A 16,332-nucleotide genomic window follows, 5' to 3' on the forward strand; every position below is an offset into this window, starting at 1 on the left:
TTGTGACTGACAATAGTCCTAAGGTATTGTAACTCCTTGTGTTGTTTCTTCTAAAGTGTTGTGCTCTCTTCTCTTCTTAGGATGCCAAAGACTAAGAACACTGGGAAACATTGAGTTTTTGTTTTTATAAATGCTTGAAAATCATTAGTTGTTGTTTAACCCCAGATATACCCTAGTTGTATAGATCTAAGATGAAAGACATTTCAACCATTCCCTCATTTTTTTCCAAATATATTATAAGTAGGGCTACATTATAGAACATGTCTTGCCCTCCAACCCCTTTTTTTAGGTGGTAGGGTGAGATTTGGTTTTTATTCCTCTCAACTGAAATAACTACATAAAGGCTCATTCATTTATCAAAATCCATCCCATAGTTTTTATTGTGCTGATAATGGCCCATCTCAGTTTGCTTATCATAAACTAAAATATATTTCTGTTTTTTTCCCATTTGTTAGATCAAAGAGCTCTACAACACAGAAGTAATGTCATTACAGCATTTATTTGGATTAGCAAGGGAAGTGGATTGGAGTGAATTAGCAAAAAATCATTAGAACATCAAACAAGGTGACTTAATGGCATTTCTTCCAACTCTTTATATTCTGGGTTAAAATTCTGCTGCAATCAACTTTGCCTTTTATCCTCCTGGGACCAATAATCAAGAACAGTCTAACATTGGGATCACTGTAACCAACTAACCCACTCTCCCCTAAAGTCTCAAACCTTGAGTATATATTAGAAACAGTTATAGTATTTCTTATTAATAATTGAAAGGGTTGGCTCTTTGAAGATGGCAGGTTAAGGCAGAATTATACACAGGATATTTCTTGTTGCAACACTCCAGAAATAACAAATGCCAAGAGACAAATACTAAAATTAATGAAAGTTAAATAAAGCAGCAGCATTTTATAAGTAACAACATCAAATAGCAACTAAACTGCAAAAGATTGCCAGAAATGTTAAGCTTTCTATAATTGGTATGTATCATTTGTATGTGACTTCATGATTCTTTGTATGATATTGATACTGAAGTTTATGGGAAAAGTTTGAGAAGCTCTTACAGCTAATGATGACGAAAGGTTTCTTGATCTGATTCTATTTTTAGCTGACTTTTGTGAAGAGTAATTGTGGGCTCACTGTCTGATATTGATTGATATGAAATTTAGTTAATGAGCTTGGATTTTACAATCAGGTGCTTGCTACTTAACCTGGCTCTAGGTTTGTTTTCTAATTATATCTAAGGGCAGGGCCTGAGTAAAGCTTTAAGTAAATCACATGTGAAAGTGAAACAATTTAGTAATAACATATTCTTTATTGTCACATAAATTTATCTTATTATTAATATCTTTTATTACAAGAAGAACATTTTCAAATTTTATAAGTTCTATTCTCTACATAAGGGTTTACATAATGGAATCAAAAATGTGTGTATGAAAAAGTGTATTTGTAGAAATGGGTGTGAAGGTGATTTATGGGAGTTCTTTTATATCTCAATAATTTCTTTTTGTTTTGCTGATATTTTCCTGCTCTCTTTCTACTGCTATTTACCAAAATAGCAGGGATCTTTGATGAGCTTCTTGAGCTGGTACATGTAACATGTTATAAATTTAAAACAAAAGGCAATCGAGAGATAAGGGTGCCTTTTGTTCCTTGTTTTTTTCCTATCAAGACTACTTATAAATAAAAAAATTTACCTAATAAATTTATATTTCATATTTCCATAAATCTAGATTTACTTCACTTTACTAACAATACTGTGCTGTTCCTCAGTGAAAAATGTGAAAAGTGAACTAGTGATCAAAATTTAGTAGCAGTTCTTGAACTTTCTCAGTTTTACAGAAAACATTAAGAAAGATTACATAGTCTCAGTAGTTCTTAAACTAACAAATTCCAGGCTCCAACAAAAAATATTAGGGATATATTCTACTTCCCCAGCCATCTCTGTCAACAAGAAGACAAAATGTAATTCATATCCATTGAATGTTTCCGTCTTTGCTATGAATTGTAACTCAATTTTTACAACAACTCATAAATTAGATGTGACCTCCTGTAGTTAAGAGCACAAGCCATACATGTCTGATTACTGAATTTACCTTTCCACTTCTGGAAAGTTATCTGCACAGAACCATTTGGTAACATATTGACTGTTTATCCATCTCTCCATTTTTTAGTATCAATCTTTTATGTTGGCCTGAATGAAATGGTTTGACAAGACCTAACTGGTCCAAAGACTGCATCATATTCCAATGCCTATTTTGACATGGTTCCTGTAGCTGGATGCCCTTCCTAATGCCTTTACAGAGCATAGTGGGTACTCTTTTCATGGCACTAGCACTAGTGAGATCACTATGCATCTCACAAGTCTGAGATCCCATTTGACTGAATAGGGCTACAGTAGAGTGAAAGGCAGCTTTATCCTAAGAAATAAGGGATTAAAATATGAAAGCATGGGCCAGAATAAAACCGGTTTCTTGTTGTAGAGGAGATTCATAGCAACTCACTTTATGGAAGAGAGAGTGAGAGTGACTGGGATGGAGCTGGAAAGAGAGATAAAATAAAGGTGAAGTGATGTCAGAATAGATCCACAAGATACAAAGTGAGTAGAAGTGAGTGGGAACAGAATAACAAGGAGTGTGAGTGAGTAGAAATTGCAAGAGTGTATTCAGAGAGTAGGAGAGTGTTAGAGATGAAGAATACCTGAGAGTGAGAGATTGGATATAATGAATGAATAAGGGTTGGAGGGTAGTTGATGATAAATATACATTAGATTGTAGAGATTGGGTAAGATTGAGGGGTGGATGTAGTAAATGGTAGATAAGGGGTGGGAATGAACCATAATACATATGAATTGGGTTAGTGGTGCATCTGACTGCATAATAAGTGATAGTACAGAAATGGGTGAAAAGCAGTAGAATAGCAATAATGAAACAGTGATACAGCAGACAGGAGAAGAAGGAGAGAAAGAGATGATGGGGTGGAGTGTAGATTGCAGAAAATTAGACCACAGTTGCCCATACAAATATCTAGGAATAGAAAAATCAGCTAAAATACAGCCCACAGAAATGAAAGAGAAAATTATGAGAGAATATTACAGAAGGGTTAGACGAGTATTAAACACTGAACTCAACGCTAAAAATAAGATAATAGAGATAAACATGCTAGCCATGCCAGTTATAAATTACAGCTTTAACAAAATATACTGGAAGATCAATGAATTGAGAAACTTCAATAGAAAAACCAAAAATCTATTAACAGCATACAAAGGCCACCACCCTAAAGCAAGCACAGAAAGAATTTAAAACAAAAGACAATCAGAAGGAGGTTATGGCCTGACACAGATAGAGGACTACAATAAAAGAATAACAGTTGGACTAGAAAAGTACTTAGAAACCACTACATGGAAGACTACTTCATGTAATAAAGTAACACAAAAAAAAAAAAGTAAACACTTTTCTCTATACACAAGGAGGTGACAAAATATAAAACAGAAACAAGCTACATTAATACACTGATCTCTGATACGACAGAGCAGAAATGGTTAAAGAGACAAAAAACATGTAAACAGAACTACAAAACATGCTAAAGAAGAAATGGAGAGAAAAATCACTCCATAGCCAGTACCCTGCAAAGCTTGACAGATATGAAATGAGCCAAAGTAAAAGCCAACAATGGCTCAAAAGCTCTGGACTAAAAGCAGAAATGGAAGGATTGATTCTTGCTGCAAAAGACTGATGCCTGACCACAAACAACTATAAAAGCAAAATAATGTAAACAGGTCCTAACACCAAATGCAGAATGTGCAACCAGCACAATGAAACAGTTGACCACATCATCTCTGGCTGCTCAGTCCTTGCCAAATCTGAATACATATGCAGACATGACTAAGTAAGTAGTTATATTCAGTGAACCCAATGCTACAGTATAAAAACTAACAAAGATTGGTATAAATATGTTCCAAACAAGTTTTATGACAATGACCAGGTCGCAATCATTTGAGATATGCCAGTTCAAACTGACAAAAAAATAAAAGCTAATTCCCAGATATAATAATCAAGGATTGGAAAAAAAAAAAGCACCTGCTTACTGATAGACATTGCAGTCCCTTCTGGCTAAAATATTGTCCAAAAAGAAGAGGAGCAATTGTGAAAGTACAAAAATGTTGTAATTGAAGTATTCAAGATGTTGGGCATGAAGGTGAAAACAATAACTGAACGAAAATATAGAAGCTATGCCTGGACCCACAACACTACACCCCATCCAAAGAATAACCTTGCTAAGAACAGCCCACATCCTACACAAAACACTATTTATTCAAAACAAAACTGGGAAGAGTTTGTACTCCCCCAACAATGAGAAAGAACACACAATTCTGCACATACCTCAGCAACATGGAGGTGTAGCATGTGATGCAGTAAAAATCTGCCTGAAACTATCAAATACTGTAAAATTCTAGGTGGTGCTCCAGTATGGCTGCAGTCTGATGACTGAAGCAAGTAAATAATAAAAGATATGTATATCTATCTATCTATCTATCTATCTATCTATCTATCTATCTATCTATCTATCTGTCTTCCTCTATCTTTCTATCTATCCCTCTATCTACCTATCTATCTTTCTCCTTACCCATCTCCCCGTCTCGCTCTGCTTCTTTCTGTTATTCTAACTTCCAATTCACTGCTATACACTCCTGTTTCTCCCTCCTTGTTCCACTTCCTCCCTCCACCACCCTCTCTGCTCTCATGTGACCTGTGGTCAACTTTCTTTTCACTCCAGCCGCTGTGAAGGCAAGACGAACTACTAGCGTTCTACATCAGATTCGCGTTTGGCCGTACGGCTTTTTTATGTTGTTTTCACTGTCCAATTTTTCCTGTCTTGGTTTACGTTTGCCACCTTGGAATCCTCTGTTTAGTTGGTTGATCCACTACTCAGGAAGAGACTATTCTAGAGTACGTCCTGCCTTATCTTCGAAACGTAAAGTTAGAATAGAGGCAGCTGATGAATAATTCCAAGTGGCTTTCTGTTTTCCTATGTGTTCGTTCCGTTGTCTGTAGTTCATTGTTCTAACGTCCTGTACCCTGATATGCATCTATATACACATGTAGATGAAAGTATATACATATATGTGTGTATACATGCATATATATTTTATATATATATATATATATATATATATATATATATATATATATATATATATATATATATATATATATACAGGAGTTGGACAAAATAATGGAAACACCTTAAAATTTCAAACAAATTTATTCTAATATGGGGTAGGAACACATTTGGCAATAAATACAGCTTGAATTCTATGAGGTATGGATTCATACAAAGTTTGAATTTTTGTCCAATCTTCAGCTGAAACAATCTTCAGTTCTTGTAGTGATGATGGTGGAGGATATCGACTCCTTACTTGTTTTTCTAAAATGCACCATAAATGTTCAATAATATTGAGATCTGGGGACTGTAGTGGCCAGATAAGATGTTCAACTTCACTAGAAGGTTCCTCGTGCCATTTAGTAACAACCTGAAAGATTGCATTTCCCACCGGAAACATTTCTGCAAGCATAGCATGAATTTGATCAGATAAAATGCTTAAATAGTCTTGAGTATTAATTCTGCCATGAAGGGAAACCACTGGGCTGGCGGATTTCCAAGATATAGCCCCACCAGATTATTACAGATCCTCCTCCATGTTTAACAGTTGGAAGAAGGCAGTCTGGGTCAAATGCTGCTTTTGGCTGTTTCCACATGTATACTCAGCCGGTGGTCAGAAATAAGGTAAAGGATGACTTGTCTGAGAAAATAACATTCTTCCACTGCTCAAGGGACCAAATCTGTAGGTTTTTACTCCACTCTAAACGCTTTGCAACGTTTGTTTTTTTGAAAGTAGTGGTTTTCTGATTGCAGCCCTCTCCTGAAATCTGACTTTGTGCAGCTCCTGACGAGCAGTTTTTGTGGAAACTGGGTTCTCAAGGTGATCATTAAGCTCTGCAGTAATTTTGGGAGCTAACAATTCATATAAGAGTCTGATGGTCCCTGTCTGAAAGTTTTGGTTTCTTCTGGAGTTTTGTTTTGATGAGGAGGTTTTTCCCTCTTTCTCAAAAGCTGTCATTACTTTTGAGACACTATTTCTTGATAAACCAAACATTTTGGCTGTTTTTCTTTTGCTAGCATCTGCCATACAAGCACCAACAATTCGACCTCTTTGAAAGTTCTATAGATCTGTCATTTTGATGAATTTTGATTACCTTTTTTTGATGATATTTGAAAAGAAACAACAATTTTAGCAAATTATATTAAGCAACACTAATAATAAATAAAAAAAACATAAAAATAAATACCTTTTGACAGATTTCTAGATATTTCAAAATTATGATGCTATAATGTTGGGTGTTTCCATTATTTTGTCCAACCCCTGTATATATACACACACATATATATACATACACACACACACACACATATATATGTATGTATATATGTATGAGTGTGTGTGTATGTATATATATGTGTGTGTATATACACACACACATACATACATACACACATACACACACATATATATATATACTAGCTGGTGTACCTGGTAATTCCCGGGGGTTTAGATGTTTTATTGAAACGCCTTATTACTCTGATATAAGAAAGCAATTTCGTTATAACTGTCACAAAAGGTGTATTTTCCGTCATGAAAAAGTACAAAAACTGTCAGCTTGAGGAGAGAGGTTGTCAGAGGTTGGCAAGAGAGGTCGTCAGAGGTTGTCTAGGGAGGTTGTCGGAGGTTGTCAAGAGTGGTTTTCGGAGGTTGGCAAGAGAGGTTGTTGTTCACAGAAAAACTATTGTTTTACCATGAGAAAAGCAGTGTAGAAGTGTTAAGTGAAATTTGCATGGCGGACGGAGTCAATGTGGTAATAGGGATGGATGCCATTGTCTGTTTGGGAGGTGTCATGGTCAATGAAGCTGGTGCAATGTTTGTGATGCAGGGGCGCTATGCGCCATGAGTTCACGACAGGAGATTGGTGAAGAAAAATATGTTGCACACACCATTACAGACAAGGATTTTTGGGCTGTGTTTGACAGCCGGTAGTGGACAGTGGAATGGTACTGGAAGGGAAATCCTCTGACATTGAAAAACGCAGTAGGCTGCTATCAGCATACCCTGAAAGGGGATGCCAGAAGCGAGTTCGATGGAGAGGTGGACCGGTGGATCAGGGAAGGTATTCTGATTCCTTAGAAGGAGGAAGTGGAGAGAAGAGTGCTACTACTGATGGCAGTGGTGCAGCTGACAAAGCATAAAGTCAGGACAGTATTAGATTTCTGAGAGCTGAACAACCATGTATTGTGCCATACGGGCAGCGAAGCTACAGATATTTGCAGCAAAACCTTGAGAGAGTAGAAGCAGATGACAGGGGCCTCTACAATCATCGATTTGAAGTTGGCATACCTGCAGCTGCATGTGGCCAAGAGACTGTGGAAATATTAGCTGGTAAGGTATAATGATTGGACATACTGCCTGACCAGGTTGAGATTCAGGCTAAATTCAGCACCGAAGATTATGGCGATGATTCTCAAAACCATCCTAGGAAAGGCAGACAAAGTGAAAAGAGCCACCAATTCCTATATTGATGACATTCTGGTGGATGAGAGCATAGTGTTGGCAAAGAGGTCATAAGCCACCTGAAGAGTTTGGGGCTAACTGCCAAACCACCGGAGGCGATGGAGGGAGGAGCTGCACTGAAACTCAAGCTACGGAGAGACAAGGCCGGTGCGTTGGTGTTTCAGAGAGGGAATGAGATCCCAGAACTGGGCTCCAAGACGAGTAGGCAAAAACTGTTTTCTGTGTGTGGGAAACAGTTGGGATGCTACCAGATTGCAGGATGGCTCCAGACAGCATGCAGCTTCATCAAGAAGTGAGCTGAAGGAGTGAGGTGGAGTGACAATGTGGGCAAGAAGACAACTGCCATGATGCAAGAAGTCTTGAAGAGTGACTGCATCATGGCAAGCAGAGGGTGCAAACTAAAGGGGGTGCAGAGATGCTGATAAAACACCGTTTGGGAATTCTGAGTGAGTTAGCTGTTGAGTTTGACCTGAGGCTGAGTGTGGTTTTTGTGCCCTCTGAGAGGAATAGAGCGGACGTCCTGACCAGGGTAAAGAAAGCTTGGCTACGGATGCCAGAGGATCAAGGAGTGGCAGAAGTGTGTTGACTGAATGACTCGGAGCTGAGGATATTGCATACCATGTGTCACATGAGGGTGGACAGGGCCCTGTTCCTAGCCAGGGAAGTTGACTCTGATGTTTACAGGTAGAGTGTGCAAAGAGTAGTTGGGAGCTGCAACAGGTGCCAGTTCATTGATCCCACTCCAGGTGTCCATGAGGCAGGAAGCATTCCAGTGGAACACAACTGGAAACGATTGGCAGTGGACGTGACGCACTACCGGCAGGTGACATCTCTCTCGATGGTCGACTGCAGACTGGGGTGGTTGGCCATATGGAGGGAGATGAAGATGGAGATCACGGATGAAATCACAAGAATACTAAATGAGATATTCCTAGAACAAGGCCTCGTGGATGAGCTGCTTGTGGACAATAGCACTGCATTTTGCTCAGAGGTGCTGGCGGAAATGCTCAACAAGTGGCATGTTAGCCATTTCTTCAGGGTGGCATACTGGCCAAGTGGCAATGGGGTTGTGGAGAGGCATCATTGCACCATCAAGACTATAGCAGAGAGGGGCCACATCTTGCTAGTCAAGGCCGTTTTTTGGTATAAAACATTGTTCAGGTCAGGACAGGCTGAGGAGTCAGTGCCACACAGGGCAATATTCGAGTACGAGTAGAGACATCCATGTACCACATTGCTGCAACTCACAGAAGAGAAAGAGCATGCCTTTGTGCAGGTTGGGGAAGAAGTCTGGGTTAAACTTCCAAATGCACAGTGCACATCACAATGGGTAAAGGGGACTGTAACCTCTGTAAATTCAAGGTACAATGTGTCCGTAGATAGCATGCCACATCATGTTTTGCATGTGCGCAGGATCATCTATGCGACGGAGGATGGGACCAATAGTAATGGACAAAAGGACGAAGCCAGCAGCAACATGCCAGGAATTGAGGCCAGTCCTAAAGTCGCATGGCAGTCGCAGAGGGAGCAGTGCCCTCTTCACTGGTTGGCTGATTACAAGACAAGTTAAGGTGTGTGGTCAGGGTTGAGGGGAGGGTGTGGGTAGGCTGGTTGAATGATCTTCAGATCAAGGCAGTGTGTGATGTTATGAACCAGGCTGTGTTGTAGGGAAGGACTGGAAGTGAGGGAGTATGCATGTCCTGGCGGAAGTGGGACCTGTGGGTCCCACTGGAAAGGCCGCAGTTGGCATGCGGAGCCAGCGAGGTGCGAGCAGTCAGTTGGTGATGGACAGTGCATGAGAGTAGACATGTTAGATGGTACATCAGCAGACAGAGCACATGGACGTTGTGAGTTAACCTTCCAGATCGAGACAGAATATGTGGACGTTGTGAGCGACCCTCCCAGACTGACAGATAAGACTACCACAATTCTCTCTTTGCTTTCGTCTTTTTCCTCCTTCACATCACACTACTTTATTGTATTCAGTGTTAGTGCTTTTCTTTTGATAGAAATATGCCAGCTGATAGTTTGGACTAGAAGCAGTCTCATTCTGAGCATCAAAATGAGACTGTCATAGCATTGGATTCAATCCCGTGTTTTGCCACATACGAATTTCAGGTCACAGATTAGTCATGGTTTGATCACGTGCACAAATCAAGATTTTATCCAGTGAACGGCTATAGTTCCCATGATAGTTCAGTGATTCAACTAGAACCTGTGAAAGGGGCCTAATTAGCCACCAGTTTTGTAGTGTCAAAACATCCAAGCTGCCATGAGGTTCTCTACTCTCACCATTTCAGGGGTCAAGTTGCATTACATTCTCCTAATAGCCATTCTTACAGCTGCATATTCAACTGAGGATAATTGAAGAATATACATCATAGCGCCTGAATGACTGAAACCAGTTATGACTGAAACCAGTAAAATAATAAAGGATATATTTTTACAAAGTTGGTAACAACTACCCCACCCCATGTTGAGTTGCTGACAGAGACTTACCCTACATGTCATATGAAGCTGTTTTATCATATTGTTTCCATTAAATGTACTATATGAACACCTTTCCTATTAATGGAACTGTAGCATGTAATGTAGGCCAGGGTCAATGTCACTACTGTTGATGTAATGATGTAAGGTTCTCACATCAGAGATACCAAATGAAGAACACCGAAGAATGCAGAATAATATTAACTGTTTTTATTTGCCTGCAGTTGATAGTAAGACAGCAGTAGTTGTACATAGTTGATTTGCCCACAGTCATTAGTTAAGACAACAGTAGACAGTGACAAAATTTCACCTGCTGGTCAGTAGTTGTGTGTTCTGCTGGTAGAGATGAAAAGAGTAGGGATTACACTCTGTTGACAGAAAGGAAGAAAGGGTATAGGTTGCATTGTCCCTTTGGGTCAGCCAAAAGGTGCTCTTCAGTTTCTGCCAAAAAGTCAAAGAGAAGTGTTGCTCTTGGCCATGGCTGACACGAACGTGCGTTCCATGCCAGTTGTGTAGACTGAAGAGATCAGAGAAGGAAATGCTCTGTGTTATATAGACTATGGTTAGGATGTAGGTTAAATCCTAAACAAAGGGCTGACCCTTCATTGACCAGCAAAAGGTCTTAGGTCAAGTGTTTCCCATTAATCATCCAGTGTGGGGGATGCAAAGACAAAGGGATTTCAGACTATCTTGACAAGCAACAAGCAAGTGGATTTGGTTTCGAATCTCAGGTAGGGCCAAACAAGGTCCCTACATAACAATAAATTATGTTCCAACACATAAAAAAAAACACATGTGTTCTGTGTACAACTTTTTATATTTTAGCGCATTTACATTTTTTTGTATGAGATATTGCAAATGATCAAATAAAATATTTATTTATTTTAGAGAGGTAAAATAAATTTATCTTTTAACTTCCAAGTTGTAAGTCAGTGATATGATTTAAACTCAGAACCATGGATTATGGGATACAAACCAAGCAATTTTTCCAAAACAATTTTACTAAAAATCTTGTACATTTGCTCAGTAATTTTTCTACCACTGAACTACGATAAGTAACGTAAAGGCTATGCTTAGCTGATGAGGTTATAATAGGAGTGAAACATGATGGAGTTGTCTTTCGTACTCGCCGAAATAATTATATTAGTCATTCGGATCTTTTTTAAAACTGGTGCCACATTTTTCATTAACGAAACACTTTGAAACTTGGAACACTGGTAGAATGTGTCATATAAAACATCTTTTTCTCTTAGTCTTCTTAAAAAAAAAAGAAATCCATAAGTTATTCCATGTTAAAGTTGTCGTATTTCTGTAATTTCAACCAATCACTGACGTCCATTCAGCCGATATACATTAAGTGCCGACTACATAAACAAACGATTCTGAAATTCTGAAACAATTAACCCTAATCCTAACCCTAGGGTTAGGGTTAGAGTTAGGGTTAGGGTTAAAGCAAATTTAAAATGAAAAAAAACAAATAAAACGAAGGTATGGAGATTAAATACGCTTTACATCGCTTAATCAGCCAAAGGAGTAAATATAAACAACTGAATACTTGTCAGTGATTGGTTGAAATTATCGAAATAAGACAATTTTTTACATGAAATAAATTCGAATACAAAAATATTTTTCTGTTCTATAACACAAAATAGATAAGTATACGAAGTTTGAAAGTCTTTCCGTACCAAAAACACTACGTAAAACATTAATGAAAAATGTGGCCCCCGTTTTAAAATAGATCCAGTCATTCATTAATTGTAGTTTTTTACTCATTGCATAATTATTTATAATCAGCTTTTAATGCTTTCATCCATAAAAAAAAGTCAACACAACCATAGACAGTGACTCGGATTTTTTGTTTTTTCATTGAATTGTAGTTGATATAAGCAATCTCTTAATTTGTCCAGTGCAAGTATATTCGCTGTACAACGACCAATCACAGACCGTTTTCTGGCGAACTTCGGTAAATGTATGTTCAAATATGGCTGCTCCCAGCTTGTTTGTTTGTATTTATAGCCTGGCAGTGTTTGTAATGCTAGGTAAGAGAAAACAATTTTCTATTGTAATATATACTCGTGCATATCACATATATAACAATGTTTCTGTGTAATTACCTTAATAAGAGATTTGGACGGTAATTATAAAGAGCAAAATAAAACAAGTCTCGTCTTGTGTTAAGTTGAATTTTAATATTTCATGTAGAACTCAACCACTGTGTTTATTATCGATAATTTAATTTTTTTTTGTTACGATGGTGCTTTTTTGAGCACATGTTCTCTTTTTGGTCAAACTAAAGTGTTTGACCCGAGCAAAAAAAATTATATAACTGAATTTTATTACCGGGGGAAGCACTTTTAATTCACTTACTTCGCGAATGTTCCCGACGAAGGCATGGACGTCGCATCACACCGCTCACCAAGGGAAGCTTTCATAAGGTTGCCCGATCTGCTAGAAATAACGGCCAAATCTACCTCATATCGTACACTTTATTGTCTTAAACGCATAACTCAATAGCTACAATATACCTAGAAAGAAGGAGTACATTTTTATATGTATATTCGTTTCGCAAGACGGATGTAATAATTTATCAGAAAGGGCCCGGAATTGTGGGACAAAAATGTAAACGAACCAAATTTTTTTGGTGAAAAAATTCTTTCACAGAAGGTAACAACCACCCTTTTCCTTCCAAGTGGAAGTGGTAGCTATTCCGAAAGTCCGTCGGTCAGAGTTTAAGACCGTCTCCCTAGACGGATGTAATAACAGGGTGGGAGGAGAGAGGTGGATGGTCACAGCTGGAGAATCTTTGGGCATAAGTCTACTTGATCAGAGGCCCAAAGAACTACAATATCTCGGGCCTTGTGCTAAATACGTACAGAAGTGCTGAATGAAAATAAACTATCTTAAATGCACAAGAATATTCTTATACGTCTTCAACTTCGTTATACCAAATAGAACATGCGTAGGACTTTAAATGCTTACAGTATCGAAAAGGGCTTAGATTGCGATTTCGATGTACATGACACCATGGTCAGTTTAGTATAAAATTAATCTGGACATATCACGTGCCCCCTAAATCAAAGTGTATATGTATGTTTATGTGTGTGTATGTGTAAGTTGGTGTTTCTTTGTCTTGACACGGTAGTTGTAAAAGAGCGTCTCCATTATACAGTAGTGTCCTTCACTTCCATTTGACAATAAATTATCTGGTATAAGCATAGGAGAATGTGCATTAAAGCGATGATGATTTTATATATATGTATATATATATATATATATATATACATATATATATATATATATATATACACACACGAGGTCTGATCAATAAGTATCTGGACTGGTGCTTTAAAAACAAAACTACAACAGATACCAATTTGGCATTTAGTCTCCTTCAAAGTAGTCCCCTTCGGAAGCCACACACTTAATCCAGCGCTGTTTCCATTGATGGAACCATTCCTGGAGTTCATTTTCTGGGATAATCAGCAGCTGCCTCATCATATTCACTTTGATTTCCTTGATGTCCTGAAATCTTCTTCTTTTCAAGTGGGATTTGATTTTTGGAAAGAGGAAAAAGTTGCAAGGGGCGAGATCTGGGAATACAGTGGCTGTCAGACCTGGGCAGTGCTGTGCCTAGCCAAAAACTGCTGCACAAGCTGCACTGAATGGGCAGGTTCGTTGTCATGGTGCAATTGCCACTCACTGGATGCATGCAATTATGGCATTCCGCAAATGCCGCAAAACATTATGATAGTACTCCTGCTTTACTGTCTCACTAGGTGGTGCATATCATGATGAACAATCCCCTTATAGTTAAAGAAAACGGTCAACAGTGTCTTCACATTGCTTTGACTCATGAGAGGTTGGGGTCTTCCACTGCGAAGACTGAGCCTTTGTGTCGGGGTTGTAGATATAGACCCACAATTCATCACCTGTTATGACCATTTTGAAAAAGTTTTCATCATTCTCGACACAATCAAGGAGATCTTGTGCAACTGAAACCCGAGTGTCTTTTTGGTCAGCTGAAAGCAGTTTTGGCACAAACTTGGCAGACACACGTATCCTACCCAAATCTTCAATGATAATGGTTTGAACTGAACCATAACTAATCTGCACATCCTCTGATAACTCACAGATGGTGATTCAATAATTTTCCCTCACAGCTGCATGCACATCTCAGTTCTGCTGGTTGCAGGTATCCCAGAACGTTTGTCACTATCAACATTTTTTTGGCCATCTTGGATACGTCCGAACCACTTGTGCTCTTGTGTGCAGCTTATACACTTTCTGCAACTTTGCATAGGCCTCTGAGCATGTATCACCAAGCTTTTGGCAGAATTTGATGCAAATTCTCTGCTCAACATCCTCTGGCATGGTCAATGCAATGATCACATGCTACACACATTCCTTCCAAGCACTACTTGGAAGTGGAAGTGAGCTAGAATGTTAAGACTTAGTGCACATGCACAGCAGAGTTCAAGGTCAATCTGTGCCAAGCAGTTTCACTCTGTGTGCTTTAGTCTTGTTACTATAGCAACAGTCCGAATACTTATTGATATGTGTGTTTATATAAACGTGGTTGGCACTCCGTCGGTTACGACGACGAGGGTTCCAGTTGATCCACTCAACGGAACAGCTTGCTCGTGAAATTAACGTGCAAGTGGCTGAGCACTCCACAGACAAATAATGATGATGATGATGATAAACGTGTGTGTGTATGTGTGTAACTGCTTATCTCATCACATGATAGTTGTAAATGACTGTCACTGATACCAAGTGCTGCTGTTCTGTGAAAATATGTCCAGCCATGGGGAAATATTACCTTACTTGTAAATGGGTGAGGGCTGGTGATAGGAAGGGCATCTGTCCATAGAAAATCTGTCTCAATGAATTCTGTCTGATAGTGAGCCGAGCAAAATATTGTGAATGGATTTAGTAGAAGGAAACTAAAAAAAAAGCCCACTACACTCTCGGAGTGGTTGGCATTAGGAAGGGCATCTAGCTGTAGAAACTCTGCCAAATCAGATTGGAGCCTGGTGTAGCCATCTGGTTCACCAGTCCTCAGTCAAATCGTCCAACCCATGCTAGCACGGAAAGCAGACGTTAAACGATGATGATGATGATTAAGTCAATTTCATCATGAGTGTATATTTACATTTCTTTGATTAGTTTGATCTCTGACTGGTTTCACATCACATCTCGTAGTGGACCTTAGGAGATGACAGCTTCTGTTATTATGTGACATAATTAGCAGTGGAAGTGGGGGTATTCTGAAAGTATAGTATTAACTGGGTGGAAAATGTTCAAGGAGCTATTATCTTTGCTTGCAGCAAAGGGGTTCTATCTCTGAATTGAGGGAAGACAATGTAATGGTTGTGCAATGCTGCATGGCAGCAAGATGTGAACTTAAAATGCAGAGCATCTGCAAAGACTACAAAGAAATGAAGCAAACATTCACTGTTGGATGTAAATGTTAATGTGCATGAATGGCAGCACAAATAAGCTGAGAGAAATGCTGAGTATGAAAGGAATCAGATTTGGTGTGCAAGAGAATGTTATTAACTTCAATAGAGAAAAGTTTCTAGTTCAAATCCAGTCTGGTGTTATGTACATATCTATGACAAGAGTCAAAGGTCAAACTGGTGAAAACATAATGTAGTTGTAAATATACACTGTAAAGATGAGGCTATCATCACTGTTTCAATATCTACTCTTCTATCCTTCAGTCAGATGGAATTTATTGAAGCAGATATCATATGGCCAGATGCCCTTCCTCTCATTAGCTTCATTTGTTTCCAAGAAAGGTAATACTTCCTTGTGGTTAGACATTTTTTGTAGAATATTGGAAATAAATGACACTGCTTGTATGACACCCATTTACAACTATCACATGATGTCAAAACAAGGACACGGACACTCACACATACACACACACATAACCAAATGAATAATAACATACGATGAATAATTGTCAGCTCATTACATCTGTTTCTTACGTAATGTTTTAATAGAAGAATGAGAACATTACATCATTACAAAAGACAGTAATCATTAGATGAGAAGAAATTCTACAAAGCAAAAGAATATCCAAGAATACAGCAGGGATGTGTCTGTGGAGGCCAACTATGAAATGAGAGAATGACTAACTACATTGGCCATTTAGGTTAAGAATGTAGTTCTTGAAAATTTGATACCTAAAGTCAGTGACTTGGTTGAGAAAGAGTCTACTA

The 16,332-nt window shown here is 38.5% G+C and overlaps 1 protein-coding gene and 1 long non-coding RNA gene across 2 annotated transcripts in view; both read left to right on the plus strand.

Moving 5' to 3' along the window:
* The window catches only part of LOC149134647 (uncharacterized), a 45,750-nt gene extending 42,312 nt beyond the window's left edge, over positions 1–3,438 (plus strand). Inside the window, exon 2 of the long non-coding RNA XR_016242600.1 lies at positions 456–3,438. This is a non-coding gene — a long non-coding RNA (uncharacterized LOC149134647). The remainder of the gene's footprint in view (positions 1–455) is intronic.
* Positions 3,439–11,706: 8,268 nt separating this feature from the next.
* Positions 11,707–16,332, plus strand: part of LOC106883404 (thioredoxin domain-containing protein 15) — a 67,605-nt gene continuing 62,979 nt past the window's right edge. Inside the window, exon 1 of the mRNA XM_014934399.3 lies at positions 11,707–12,144. Within this exon, the coding sequence (XP_014789885.1) occupies positions 12,087–12,144 (58 nt within the window). The 5' untranslated portion in view covers positions 11,707–12,086. The remainder of the gene's footprint in view (positions 12,145–16,332) is intronic.

This window comes from Octopus bimaculoides, chromosome 7 (genome assembly GCF_046866305.1).
Source record: "Octopus bimaculoides isolate indiv1 chromosome 7, ASM4686630v1, whole genome shotgun sequence".
NCBI lineage: Eukaryota > Metazoa > Mollusca > Cephalopoda > Octopoda > Octopodidae > Octopus > Octopus bimaculoides.